This window comes from Podarcis melisellensis (genome assembly GCF_964234715.1).
Source record: "Podarcis melisellensis genome assembly, chromosome: 4".
NCBI lineage: Eukaryota > Metazoa > Chordata > Lepidosauria > Squamata > Lacertidae > Podarcis > Podarcis melisellensis.
The window spans coordinates 51,764,198-51,778,444 of NC_138531.1; the positions used below are offsets into that span (position 1 = coordinate 51,764,198).

Below are 14,247 nucleotides of genomic sequence, written 5' to 3' on the forward strand. Positions count from 1 at the left end.
ATTGTTTGATTGTGTTTTAATGTATTTGATATTTGATGTTAGCCTCCCTGAGCCCGGTCTTGGCCAGGGAGGGTGGAGTATAAATAAAAAAATTACTTACTTACTATATTATTATTATTATTATTATTATTATTATTATTATTATTATTATCTCTCCTTCATTGGATGTTTTCAAGCATTGGTTGGATGTCCATCTTTGATTAATGCTTTTGTTAAGATTCCTACATTGCAGAGGGTTGGACTAGATGACCCTTGGGCTCCCTACAATTCTTTGGTTCATTTGTGCTTTGGTGGTCTCTGACCACTGTGTATTTCTGTCTTTAAGAGATCACTTTTTTTTCTTTAACATTAACATGCATTAAATGCAATGCTCACCAGCTTCCCCAAGATTCAAAGTCCCAAACGAGATCAAAACCAAACCCAAAAGCTCTAAAAACTGAGATTAGCTGAAAACATTTCCAATTTAATGCCCTCCTCCTCAATTCCTTCCTTCCAATCAAACCAAAAATTAATTGCTTTTTCGCTCTTGCTCATGCCATTGAGCAAGTGGAAGAGGATGAGAAACTATGACAAACTGAAATAAATCCTCTCTAACGTAAAATAATACTAAATTTCGCAGCTGAAAATTTAACTTTATAAATGTGGAGATAAAATGTTTCATAGCCGTTTAGTCTCTTAAAGCAACACAGCTTTTAAAAAATGGAGCATTAGATTTATATTCACTTTAGATAAATATACTTTGGCAGTGTTTGAACACTCAACTGCAAGCCCTCTCAAGCTTTCATACTCCTCTATTCCCAGTCCCTTCTGGCCAAGGGGTTTGAAGGCATAGAATTCCACTTGCCTTTTAAGCAAACTTTTGCCATTTCATCCAAACCAAGAACTGTGATTAACTGTGGTTAGTTTAATAAGCCAGCTTCGTAAACCATGATTTGAAGTAGACTTGTTTTAAACTAACCACAGTTATCATTACCCACAGCTGAATAAGACTGATGTAACACTAAACCATAGTTTAGGGTTCCATTCAAATGTAGTCATTAAATCCCATGAAAAAAAATATACTTACTTATATTGTCCTGTTCGGATAAAACAGAGAGCCCGGTTGCCATAAAGAATGTGATTTTCAGGCCTTTAAAAAAGGTTAGATTGCATTCAGTTTATTTACTCTGAACCAAAATAGTCTCCTGAAAGTTGAGCCATACATGTATTTATATGCAATTATCCAATATGACTTTTCTGCCTTAGTTTGGATTTTTGGTAGCAGTTAATACGCAAGGTTTGAAAAGCTGTGGTCTGCATAACAAAGTCATTGAGAATAGTTTATAGCAGGGACTTCCGGGTTGGCGCCATCGCCGAATGGCGGGCTCCCTCCGTGCTCCGGAGGGAGCCGGCTCGGCAGGGGTTGGGTCCTACCGCGCCGGCGACGCGGGGACCCTCAAAAACCATGGGCACGGAGCCCCATGGACATGGTGACTCGGCTGGCACCTTTGCGCCCCTCCCCGGCCCGCGAAAGAGCCTTTTTAAAGGCTAAAGAACGGGCGCCAGGAGGAGGGGTGGTGCTTTGAGTCCTCCGCTTCCCCTGCCGAGCGAAGCCGCATGCCATTCGGTGGAGAGCGCTAGCTTCTTCTATTGAGAATTCGGATCTAAAAGAAGAACCCGTGAGTAATTGGAGTATGGACTAAAAAGAGGGATAAATTTTTAAAATTTGGAGCGAACGGGGGAGGTGGAAAAAGGAAGTCAGCCCCCCCTTAATTGTAGAAGAGCCAAAACAAAGGACTTGACAACTAAGATCGAGAGTAACCTTATCTTGATGAATCTGCAACTTCGCGAGGGGAAAATATAAGATTGAGCTGGAGGAGAAAAGTGGAATTTGAATTAAAAAGCACCCCCCCCCGGAATCCCTGGAGCGATTTGTGAAAATGCCTGGAGAAGAGTAACGGAGGTTTTGACAGCTGTCAAAGAGCTGTCAAAACGGAAGAACAAATTGGAGTCTTTGTTACGAGGACTTGTCATAAATTGGATATAAATTGTTTCAAATAAGGATCAACAAGTTATTTGGACTGGTGGATGTGACCTGGAGGGGAGCTCAGCTGCTGTGGTCCATCTAGAGGAGCTGAGGGATATTGCATGTGTTTTTGACAGGAAACTTGAATAGTTGAACAGAGTTTTTAATCTCCTGGGAAACTGCAGAAATGGAACACTATTTTGTCTACAGAGGTCTACACACTATAGGAAACAATGGATTTATCTGCTGGAAAATGAAAGGGACATGACGTAACGTTTGGTTCCTGAATAACAAGCCTCTGCAGAGGAACTAGAAGTTTTTGGAAAAAGAACATTCCTGCGGGAGAACAGGGAAATAAACAAAGAAACAAAAAGAAACTGGAAGTGGGAACATTTGGGATATCCAGATTTGACAAGCTTATGGAAATAAAATTGGAGTTTTCACTCCTGGATACAAAAATCTGGATAGAAGAAATGGGCCCCTTTTTGAGATAGACCCCTTCTATGATTGGACACTCGTAACTAAAATTGTACACTCGTAATTAAAAATGACTGGCAAAGAATTAGAGGGGTATGGGCTTAGTGAAATGTGGGAACTTCAGAAAGATACTAGAAGTGGAGGGATATGGGGAACGCAACAGGGAAAGGGGGGAGGGAAATTTGGAATCCAAAAGTTGTAAAATTGTTCTCTTATCTTTATTTTATATTTATTTGCATTATATCCGAAAAGGGGGACCTCGTGGAAGGGATTAGATCGATCTTAGGGGATGGGAACTTGGAAAAAAATTGGGTTATTGATGATGAGTGTAATTTGGGGATAAGAATTTGTTGAATTTAATTGTTTATCTGGAAGATTTGGAATACAAGAGGGGGTGGGGAGGGGAAGTCCTGGTTATTGGAAAAAGTTTATAAATTGGATTTAATTTGTTTTAATTTGGAAAATCTTAATAAAAAATTATTTAAAAAAAAAAAAGAGAATAGTTTATAGCAGTCTCCCCATGAAGGGTGAATTCAGAAACAGGTACACCTGCAGTCCCGGTGTCAGCCTAACCGAAGCTAAAAGTCACAATTGTTGCAGATAACATAGGTAGTGATTGCTGCAAATAGTAAGTACTACCGATAGGCACAGCACTCAATTTCAGTACTGTAATACGGATTTGTATTAGTGGGGCTGCTTACCAGATACATTGCCAAGCATTGCTATTCAAGTGGTTCAAATATAACAGGGTTTTTAAAATTCTGCCATCCTGTATCTCTACTGAAAAGCTATAAACTACAAAGTTCTCACAAACAGTGCTACTCAGCTGACAGTAAGGCTTCCAGCAGCAGGGCATTTTTTTCTTATTTCCCCTCCCCCTTGCAGCCCCCTCACGCTCTCTAAATTGCTCCAGAAAGTTGGGAAGCCCCCCAGAGCAGATTTAAATAGTGCACCGTGAGCTAGCAGAGTGAAGGAAGTGGTTGAAAATTGCTTCTTTCCTCTAGGAAGCCTTACCGTCAGCTGAGGGACACTGTTGGACAAAACCCATGGTGTATTAGGAACGGCTAACAAAAGAAAAAACAGTGGGGGGGGCACTGTTTCTTCTGTCTCAAAAGACCAAATCTTAATCCAGATTGAGGCAATAAATCATGTGGTTTGTTAAACAGTCATTACTCCCTACTGGACTTTAAAATCCTACTTAAGGGATTCTGCTCTCAGGTCAACATGATCCACTAAAAGATGCTAATTGTTTGCTGACAAGAGCCAAGGACAAAATAAACCCCTCTGAAAGCAAATAGACAATTTCAGGTGGAGTAAAATCTAATTAAAAGGGCACTAAGAATGCAAAGGGACGCGGGTGGCGCTGTGGGTAAAAGCCTCAGTGCCTAGGACTTGCCGATCGCATGGTTGGCCGTTCAAATCCCCGTGGCGGGGTGCGCTCCCGTTGCTCGGTCCCAGCGCCTGCCAACCTAGCAGTTCGAAAGCACCCTCGGGTGCAAGTAGATAAATAGGGACCGCTTTCTAGCAGGAAGGTAAACAGCATTTCCGTGTGCAGCTCTGGCTCGCCAGAGCAGCGATGTCACGCTGGCCACGTGACCCGGAAGTGTCTTCGGACAGCGCTGGCCCCTGGCCTCTTGAGTGAGATGGGTGCACAACCCCAGAGTCTGGCAAGACTGGCCCGTACGGACAGGGGTACCTTTACCTTTACCTTTAAGAATGCAAAGAAACACTACAATACCCATAGTGCATTCCATACACCCTACTCTGTATATGTGCAGCTGTCTTTGGGAACTAATCTTCTCTTCATATAGAAAATATCTTTCATCTTCTGTCCCAAAAGGTAATTATCTCATATGCACGTTTCTACACCTTTGTTCATTAATATAATTTATCCCTTACCATAATTCTATAGCTTTTGTATAGGAAGCGGCAGCAATATCAAATTGCTCTTTAGCAAATGCTTCATTTCCCCAATTTTTCATGAGATCACTTTTCTGTAATGAAACAGGACAAATTCAAATTAACTTCAATTGTTAAGCAATTTCAGATGGGTGCATATATATACAGTGTACTAAATTCATCTTGAACTATGAAACATCTTTAAGTTATTTTTAAGATTGTGTTACACAATGACTGCGTTTGGATGCTAACAAGCCACGATACAAACAAGCAATTTCAGCAGTGAGAACATTCTCTGATAAATCCTTGGATCCAGAACACTCGAACAACTATAGGTACGTTGCAAACGTTCCTTTCTCGGGTAAAGTTCTTGAATGGGTGGTTTTGAACCACCTTCAGGCCTCTTGGATGAGTGTGATGGCCTTGGTCAATGACTTGTGTTGGGACAATGGGAGTGTGTCCCTGTTAATTCTCCTTGACCTCTCAGTGAATTTCAATACAAATGACCATGGTATTCTTTCAGGGAGACTGTCAGAGCTGGGAGTTGCGGATACTGTTTGGCAGTGATTCCACTTTAACTTGGATCGCTGCCTGGAGGAACCTCCATTACAGGGTTCCTCAGGGTTTGATTTTATCCCCATGCTATTTAACATCTTCACGAAACTTAGTGGGGGGTCATCCAAGAGTTCTGGAGTTTGCTTTCATCCATATGCTGATGACACCCAACTCTACCTCTCCTTTACAGCTCAAGCAGATGTGGCGGTGAATGTTCTGGACTGGTGCCAGGCCTTCGTAATAAACCAGATGAGAGCCAATAAACTGAAGCTCAATTTAGACAAGACTGAGATACTACTAGAGGGTGGTTTCTCTGACCAAATGAAAGGTGTGGCATCTACAAGTAAGCTCAATTTTTTTTTAATATAACGTTTTGTTTAAATCTTACCTTCATACAACCGTCACAGTTTTGAGATTCAAATGCTTCTATTAAGTTGTAGTCCTCCAATATAATTTTGCTTATAAGATGCTTGTCTACAAAGTGAAACACAGTACAATGTTTACTGCTACCAACTATAGTACTGACATGTACTTCAGTTACTTTTCCCTGCCCAAAATTATTCCTTTGAGAACTATATAAATATCACACATATGTACACTAGTGTAATCCAAGAGAGTAGTTCAATCTTCCATTTTTATTTTCCAAATCAAAAAAGATTTCAAAGTTGCAGAAAGAGATTTTTTTTTTTTTACTAACAAACTCAATTTCTCCCAAATCATGCCACCTGTCTATGGGCTGATGTCCCTTGAGGGAAGGAGGGGTTCAATTCTGTGTCGAATCCTTGTTCCCAGAAGGGAACCTTGTTCCTAACAGGTGCTCAAAGTCAAAGCTAGCAAGACTGACACACACACCCTTGACTGTTGATGAGCAGGGGTTAAATCCAGCTCAATTTGGCTGTACACGCCTGTTCAATGTTGGGAACAGGCACACACAGTCAAAGAAAACAAACAAAAGAAAACGCCAGCTAGCTGGGTGAGGGAGAAGTCCCTTGTACAGCTGATCTGCATAAAGCAAGTCTCGTCCCTCTCCCCCCCGCCACCCCCCCAGTCACTGAAAGAAACCTGATTTTCTGAAGACATTGATCATGATGGGGATTTCTCACATGTGAAGCAATGCCTGTAAATTGCAGGAAAGGGATGGGAGAAAGAAGCGCTTTGCCAGACCAATGCTCAGCACCAGAGATTCTGACATGTAGGCAGGACTACCTACTTCTCAACCTTGTAATGTTATAATGCTGTGTGACTGGCAGGTGTCCCCACCCATCTGTCAAATTTGGCCTGCAAGGTTGATCCAATGGAGCCAAAAAGCTTCCCCATCCATGGCATTCCAAAGAACAGGTTCACTTAAGTGTGGCCTGGATCTAAAGAATCATGCTGCCCCTCTTGCTACCCAAGAAGCTACTCCAAGAAGCAACATGGCATGCAACTTCTTGTATCTGGGAGGTGGTAGAAATCTATGATCCCCCCCATGCATGAGAATTAATGTCTCACTGATGCATGGAGCACTTTGGATCCAGGCCGATAAATTTACCAGCAAACAACCTTAAGGCACAAGGCAAGCACAAAGTTGCCAACTGGTATATATTGGGAGGATGCTGTTTTTTGGTCTTCAACTGCAGAAATAACCAGTTAACTTGGTATCCCTCCTGACCTTGACTTCCTATCTTGAAGTAAAACTGGTAGTGATATGTTAACTTCAGCTTGGTCTAAATGAAAAGAACACAGGCTCAGTAGTAGACAGGATATGAGTCATCATACCAGTGAAGAATAAGCTGTTTCCTCAAAAACAAAACAAAACAAAACAAAACAAAACCACAAACGCCGTAAAAATTACTTTCAATTAGGACTAAAGAAACAAAACCAAAAGAAGCTGCCTTTATAGAGCTAGTATTATGGAACAAAGGTTGATCCACAAAAAAACACACCTTTGGGCCATACGTTTTTGGGGAGAGCAACCAAAAAGACACAAAAACATGGCAAACCTTTGATTTCTCAGAGCTCTTCACGAGGAATAATGTTCCATGAAAGCTTTATCCTGGAACTGAATCTACAGCCTTTAAAAACCCCAATTATAACCATCTCACCGCTTCCTGCTTTGTGTAACATATCACCTGTAGAAGAGTTCCGCAAAACTCAAAAGCTTGCCACCATTTCTGTGACTTTTTGGTTGATCTTAGTCAAAGTATCACCCAACTGTGAACAACGAAGTTTAAGATTAAGCAGGCACAGGAACACGACATTTTTCCATACACCACTCATTGTAACATTGCGTATAACTTACATTCAGCAAAGAAAACTTCTAGGAAAGGCCAACAATAATTTCCAAGCTTTTCTAATTTCTGTAAAATACCGATGTCATCAGCATATTTTATCCAGTCAAGAGCATCATAAATATTGAAGATTCTCTATTTCAGATGAAGGAGAAATATATAAGATACTATTATTTGAAGTACTTTTAAAAAACGACAAGTTAAAATTAAATACAAATATAGCCATCCAGGCATGAGGGTGTTAAATAGTATGAAGACTTCAGAATCAAGCCAGCGGCCTGCAGTTATACTCTAGCCTCCACGAAAAGAATTAATTTCTGCAGACAGCATGAACTCTGCTGTTTATGCTGGATTGTTATCCAGTACATCCATTGGATCATTCTGATTGGGTTTTACAAACAGCAGTTTTTAGTTCGCTCCCCATGATCCACAAGTCACATTATCATTCTGACCCCATTGCATTTCGGATCATGAATGATCCACAACAAGCTTGCAGCTCCTATAAATCTGCCAACTCTAAGGAGGTCTAGGAGGGTCAGCGGCTGGATGGGAGATCACCTGGGAACCACTGGTCCGATGCCTTCCATGATGGATGAAAGGCAGGATATAAATCTTAGTAAACATTGTGTTTATTCAAAAAAAAGTGCTGTGGGATTCTTACAAAGCAAAAAGGCTTCTAGTATTTGAACCTGGGAGTGGAAAACAAACTTACATTGTCTATTTCAGCTCCAATTTTCAATATGCCATTGATGAAACGTGGAACATCCTGAGGATGGAGAGAAGAAGAAGAGCAAAGGCTTATCAACAACCCTAACCTGCACTCATTTAACACCATGTCAGTGATCTGAAGGGGTTTTCCAACTTCAGCTGAGATTGAAGAGTAAGGCTACACAACCCTACCTATACTAACCAGGAAGAAAGCCCCACTGAATCCAATAGGCCTTATTTCTGATTAGGCATGGCTAGGATTGCTCCTAGACTTTGGCCCTCCCTAGAGAAACCTGACTGGCTGCCTCCTTATTGTCCTTCCGCCAGCAGATGAAGACTTTCTTATTCTAGCAGGCTTTCGCAAACTGACTGTTTTTAATGAAAGGGCTGCTGCCATGCTGATTTCATTATAACTACTTGTATGGCTTCAATATGTATATAGTTTAAATTCTATCAATGCTTAATTGGTTTTTAATTATTTTTTTTATATGTTTTTAGTGGTTCTTATTCTTATCTGTAAGCTGCCTTGAGTCCCCGTCAGCGGGAAAGGCGGGGTATAAATAAATATACAATAATAATCTTCTTAATGACTTACCGCAAACTTTTTGGCTATATCAGTTACATCTTCTAATGTCTCGATTTCATATAGTCTCTCCAGATTGAGCTCACCCACTTCACAATCACTTAAATATAAACAGATTCACATTAAATGACATTTTCTACTACTATATGAGAAATATCAAAATAAAGGTGGTACTTAGATCTATGTTCACATATTAAAACAAGATTTTGAGACTCTCATAATTCATTTAAACATCAATAGTCAAACAGGCATGTCTATTTAGTTGTAAGTCCAATTGAGTGTTTACTCTGAATAATTTACAAAGCAAAGATAGGCATGCTGGTCCATAAGAAAAGATTCAAAAATTCAGTTGGGTCATGCTTTTAACGGAACCAACCAAAATGTCACAGAATTGTGATAGAGATTCAAGTTCTCCTGTACTCTTAATAAGACAGGATGTAATAAAAAGTAGAGAGTAAGGTGAGGGTCTAGGAAAAAATTGTGGTTGTTAATTTATTGTTATTTCCCCATGACCCATTAAAAAAAAGAACATTAGCATTCTACTTTTAGAACCGTTCTCTGTCCTGATGCTGCAAAACATACACAGGTTTTCCATATTTCAGCTTTCAAACAGGAGTGCAAAGTAAACATTTAATGAACAAGAAAAACGCCTGCTTACCTGGAATCAAGACATTTCTTTGTGTGTTTACATCCAGGCGCAAATAAAAATGGCCAAAAGGTATATATTTTGATCATGTCACAATATTTGTGCAGCTCAGAAACTGGTTTACTACACCATATTTTACAGATTTCACCTACGGAACAAAAAGAAAGGAAAAATAAAACTAAGCTCTAATAAGCCTTACAAATCTGAAGATCTGAACCACTGCTTGACTGCTACATCAGATCTTATTCTATTCTTCTGCAGCAGAGCAAAATGCAGGACCATTAAAACAACCATAGACAGACAAACCAAATAGGAAAAAGAATTTCTTACTAACTTGCATTGTTAGTTTATGTACCTGGTCTATATTTCACTGAAGAACAGCTTTCAAATTTTGCACGAACCTACAAAACAACATAGATATTGACAGTTAAAGTGCTGAAGGCAAATAATGTGAACCAAAAGTTAAAAACAGCTCATGTGTAAGCAATAGTGAGTCATCTGATCCAGGAACAGGTTTTGAATGCAACTCAAAGGATTACCAACAAGTTATCAAGAACCAAACCTGATCTCTTTTGCAGAACATGCTCCTACCAAGCAGTTCCTCAATGCAGACTGAGAAGAGGGTGTTTGCTCCAAAAAGCCTGCTGTATGTTATACAGACTAGCTGAGTGTTGTTTTCACCTCTGAAACAGAAGGACTTTGTTTGCTACAGAAGGACAGAAAAGAACTTCTAATCCAGCAGCATGGTGATGACTTCCAATGGACCAACATAAAACAGTTTGTGGCAGAACAGTGCCACAGAGCTAGTGTATGAAATACCCTTTGAAATGTATAGCAGGGGACAGGAGAGAACTTCAGAAACAGAAACTAGTTTACCATGGTGAAATGTTGCACCTCAAAGCATTTAATAGAGAGTGATGTTACCTTGTGACTGGCCTTCAGAAGGGGCCTTCTACCCCCAAATCACAAGTCTACAGCATATATTTTTTTTAACTGTTTCCTAGTACCGACTATGATCCTCTCCTGTTTCTACGGTGACAGAACAAGACACCTGACAGACCATTACCAATAGCTCTTTGCTGCAATGTTAACCCACGGTCATCCATGTTAAAAATGAACAAATAGGTTAATAAAAAAAACCTTTCATCAGTGGTGCCAAACGTGTTTCTTTTTCTGATATACGAACAAAAGATGTGCACATATGGGAAATAAAAAATTAAGCTGATTCTATGCCTCTCTCTCTCTCTCCTCTACAGCTAATATTAGGAGGCAGCATGAAAATCAAGCACAGCTTACCAGTTCACAACACGGTCTGACATAAGCTCCATATAACGTGATGTGATTGAAAATATCTGGATCAAGTTCAGGATTTGCCATTTTGCATGATCCTGAAAAAGAAATAAATAAACGAGGAAACAATGAAAAGGGGGGGAAATAAATAAATAAATAAATTAGCCTTTGAAATTTTGGTTATCCCTAGGGATTTTAATACAGGTTTAAAGCACAAAGAACCACCTTTCCCCACAATAACAAAAAAGATCTTAATGAAAGAGGGACTAAAACATTTGAAACTATTTGATTCAGCTCTTGGGGACACAGCTCCAAGTGTAAGTATTTTATTTATTTATTGCATTTATATCCCACAATTTTCTCCAAGAAGCTCAAGGTAGCATCTCCACAACAACCCTGTGGGGTAGGCTTCTGATAAATCACACCTCAAATCACCAGGCAAAACTACTGAATCAGAGTGTCAAACATGCCTCTAGCTCTACTAACATAATTATTAGTACCATAGGCTTAATCTACTCTTTACAAAAGTTCTATTCGTTCACTAGTACCAGACATGGAAAGACTTGTTTGCATTGGATTCCCTTACTGCAGAGACTGAGAACTCGAGAAACTCCAGATGTTGCTGGACTTCAACTCCCATTAGCCCCAGGCAGTCTGGCCATGGGATGGTGGGAACTATAGTAGAACAACATTTGGAAGGCCACATGCTTCCCCCGCCTTACTCGAAGTGATTTCATAAAACTTTACTTAAAGCAAAGTGACACTGTGTTTGCTAACTTGTTCATATGGGAGGCATAACAGGCCCCAAAAGCAAGTCCAAAGCTTGCAATCCAAAGAATAGTCAACTATAGCGGGATTAGATCAACTGTAATTAGACTGTAACATCCTCGGGGAATTGACCTTCTTCCTTATGTAGATGAGATGATTGCTGGCCCAGACGAGATTGATGTCCCTACATACAATCATAACAGTATCAGGAAAACTTTAAACTTTTGCCTTTGAAAAGGGTGTTGTAACTTTATTACTCACAGCTTTTGTTTTTTAAAAGAGCATTGGTCCTGTTATTTATTTTTATCTCACCTGATAACCCTCTGTTATAGGAATTCTAAGGTCATATATATATATATATATATGTGTGTGTGTGTGTGTGTGTGTAAACGTATATAAACGTACAAGGCAAACATACATAAGTATATAAACCATGTGTACAGGAGAACAATCCTGAAGCCATTTTGACTCTCCCAAATTGACCTCAAATGTTTCTCTGCAAGGAGGAAGGAAATGGGAAAAGCTTTCCAATTGTCTTTGGACTGTAGGGGCTTACACTTCCCTGTAAATACAGTCTGGCAAGTATTTGTTAAGCTGAGCACACTATCAATATGCATAACAGATTCAGAAACTAAGTATTTACCACTTCAAAGCCAGGCTACCCAGAAAAGGCAATCAGATAAGGCATTATCAGGTATCCTGGCAGACAGGATAGAAGCAACACTTCCAAGTATCTGCTGGGGACCACCTCTTTCTGTGATGTATGTATGATGTTTTGGGGGGTTGTCTCGAGCTACAGGATACAGTAGTAGGCAATCTCAAAAGTCTATACAGTATAAGAGCTTGTACACCAATGTCCTGGGTTCCTCCCCTCCCTCTGTGTGGGGTGAGCAGGAGACCCTGTTGCAACAGTTTAATAAAGATCATGCTTACTAGCTGCTTTGCTTCTCAATATTCTCTGGTTGGCTTCTTATTTTCTCCTACCGATAGAAAACCTACATAAGGACTCTATACGGGCTCTTAAATACCCCATAAGGGAAAGGGAGCAGTTTAGGTGTTCTATGTTAGTAGTGTGCACACCTTCTCTCTCAAAGCAGATATGAACCTTGGGGGAACCGAGGTAGCCAGACAGCCAATAGCATCATCTGCCAGCTCACTGTGTGAATGTACATTGGCCACAATCATTGGAAACATGCAGGTCAGCCCACTGCAACATGTTCTGAAAAGGACTCTAAAGCTTCAATTGGTTCAAAATGCAACAACAAAGGTGCTACCTGGAGCCTGCCAGTGAGCGCATAGCACCAATAATGCATCAATCACCCTGGCTCCTCATTTGCCTCCAGACACAGTTCAAGACCTGATACCAGTCTTTGATGCTTTGAACTCCGATAGCGAAAATGCTGGCTCTCTTAGGTCATAAACTGAGGCCCTGCCAGATACTACCAACTCCTGTTGCTAGAAATTGGACAGGAGCCCCCAACTCCTCTAGCAAACATCTTCCTCCACCTGAGTTCTTAATTTCCTTTTTAAATTGTTTTTATTAAAGATGTTCTCAATCTCAAAGAATTAAGGGGAGGTGGCTGCGTCACTTCAAGAGGCAGGCATGTTCAGAACAGCTCACCTGGAATCCTGCAGGGAAATACGTGAGAAATCTGGGGGTTGCCTGATTAAAGGAGCACAAAAGAGGTTTTGATTGTTCGTATGTATGTATGGGGGATTAGCTCAGAAGGTGAAGGAAGGTGGGGAAGAGTGTCAGATCCAGTTCCTGTAGTCTGGCAATAAAAGCAGAGAGAAGAGGCAATCTGTGCAAAAATCCTGAAAGCAGTTCTCTCCCTGGATTTTGCTGCCCCATTGTTGCTATGCAAGTATTTTAGGCTGCAGAACACTCCAAAGTCAGTATGGTGAACAGTTTACATAACAAGTATGGAGTACGATAAGCCCCAGGGCCTTATAACGAAGGGAGGGTAAAAAATCTAAACTGAAATAATAAAAAAGAGGTAAAACTGCTCTGCAAGCCTTTTAAAACACTAATATTTATTTAGCTTCCTGATAAGACTAACCATATATTTAAGGTAGAATTCTAAGCATCTGCCCACAGAGCCAAGGCCTACTGAAACTGTGACAGGTCAAGGCTTTACAGCTGGCTGCTAGATAACAAAGCTATGAATCTAATCAAGGCTAAATTCAGCAACAATTTATAGACTCCCCCTCCCCCACAGCCAGGGGTGGGGAGCCTTTTTCAGATTAAGAGCCACATTCCCTTCTGGGAAAGCATCCTGGGACCACAGGCCAGTGGATGAAGCAAAGAAGGCAAATTTTGCCTCTGTATATTGAGTGGGCTGGAAGATTCTCAGGGCACCCCTCTCTGTCTCTCATCCAAGTAATCAAGTCATCAGCACATTCCAGGTAAACAAGGCCAGTGAAGGGTATAGCCTACAGAGAGGGGGGGTGGCCTAAGTCAGATAGAGATGCCAGGAGGGCCACATTGGGCGCCCAGGCAAGAGGTTTCCCACTCCTGCCCATGGTCCAACTCTTCATTGCCATGCCTGGTGAGGTCAGGCTGGTGGGCATGTGGAGCAGGACATTTCTGACCAGTCCCTCCAGGCTTTGGGGCTCCCTCCTCTGGGATAGCCATATGGCCCCTTGCTTTTAGCCTCCTGGCGCAGGCATAGTGTTAAGAGTTTGGTGTTTCACTGAGCATTTGGGGGAGAGGCCTAAGTTTTAATTGGATGCAGTGTTTCTGCTCTTAACATTTCAATCTCCATTGTTTGGTTGTTTTAGTACTATTGGTAGACTGGTTTATTCCAGTTGTCGCCAACCTCTTGAGGCCTGTAGTCACATTTGCAAATCAGGGAAACGGTATGGGCATTGCACATACCCTGCAACACACCGCTATCTATTCTGCTGGAAACAACAGAATGCTTCATTCAAGCTAAAATATAGCAGGAGAAGGGGAAGAGACCACTGAACAGAACATATGCTTCTATGGTCACCTGAGATCTGTGGGTGAGGGGTGGTATACAAATTTAATAAATAATAATAATGT

General features: G+C 40.8%; 1 protein-coding gene across 2 annotated transcripts in view; it reads right to left on the reverse strand.

Annotated features, from left to right (window-relative positions):
• The window catches only part of TTC3 (tetratricopeptide repeat domain 3), a 60,741-nt gene that overhangs the window by 44,405 nt on the left and 2,089 nt on the right, over window positions 1-14,247 (reverse strand). For both annotated transcript variants that reach the window (XM_081908714.1, XM_081908713.1), the window contains exons 2-10: window positions 10,440-10,531; window positions 9,499-9,544; window positions 9,156-9,291; window positions 8,510-8,597; window positions 7,919-7,972; window positions 7,218-7,341; window positions 5,325-5,410; window positions 4,382-4,476; window positions 1,067-1,129 (exon numbers count right to left, since the gene is read on the reverse strand). In XM_081908714.1, the coding sequence (XP_081764840.1) occupies window positions 1,067-1,129; window positions 4,382-4,476; window positions 5,325-5,410; window positions 7,218-7,341; window positions 7,919-7,972; window positions 8,510-8,597; window positions 9,156-9,291; window positions 9,499-9,544; window positions 10,440-10,531 (784 nt within the window). The remainder of the gene's footprint in view (window positions 1-1,066; window positions 1,130-4,381; window positions 4,477-5,324; window positions 5,411-7,217; window positions 7,342-7,918; window positions 7,973-8,509; window positions 8,598-9,155; window positions 9,292-9,498; window positions 9,545-10,439; window positions 10,532-14,247) is intronic.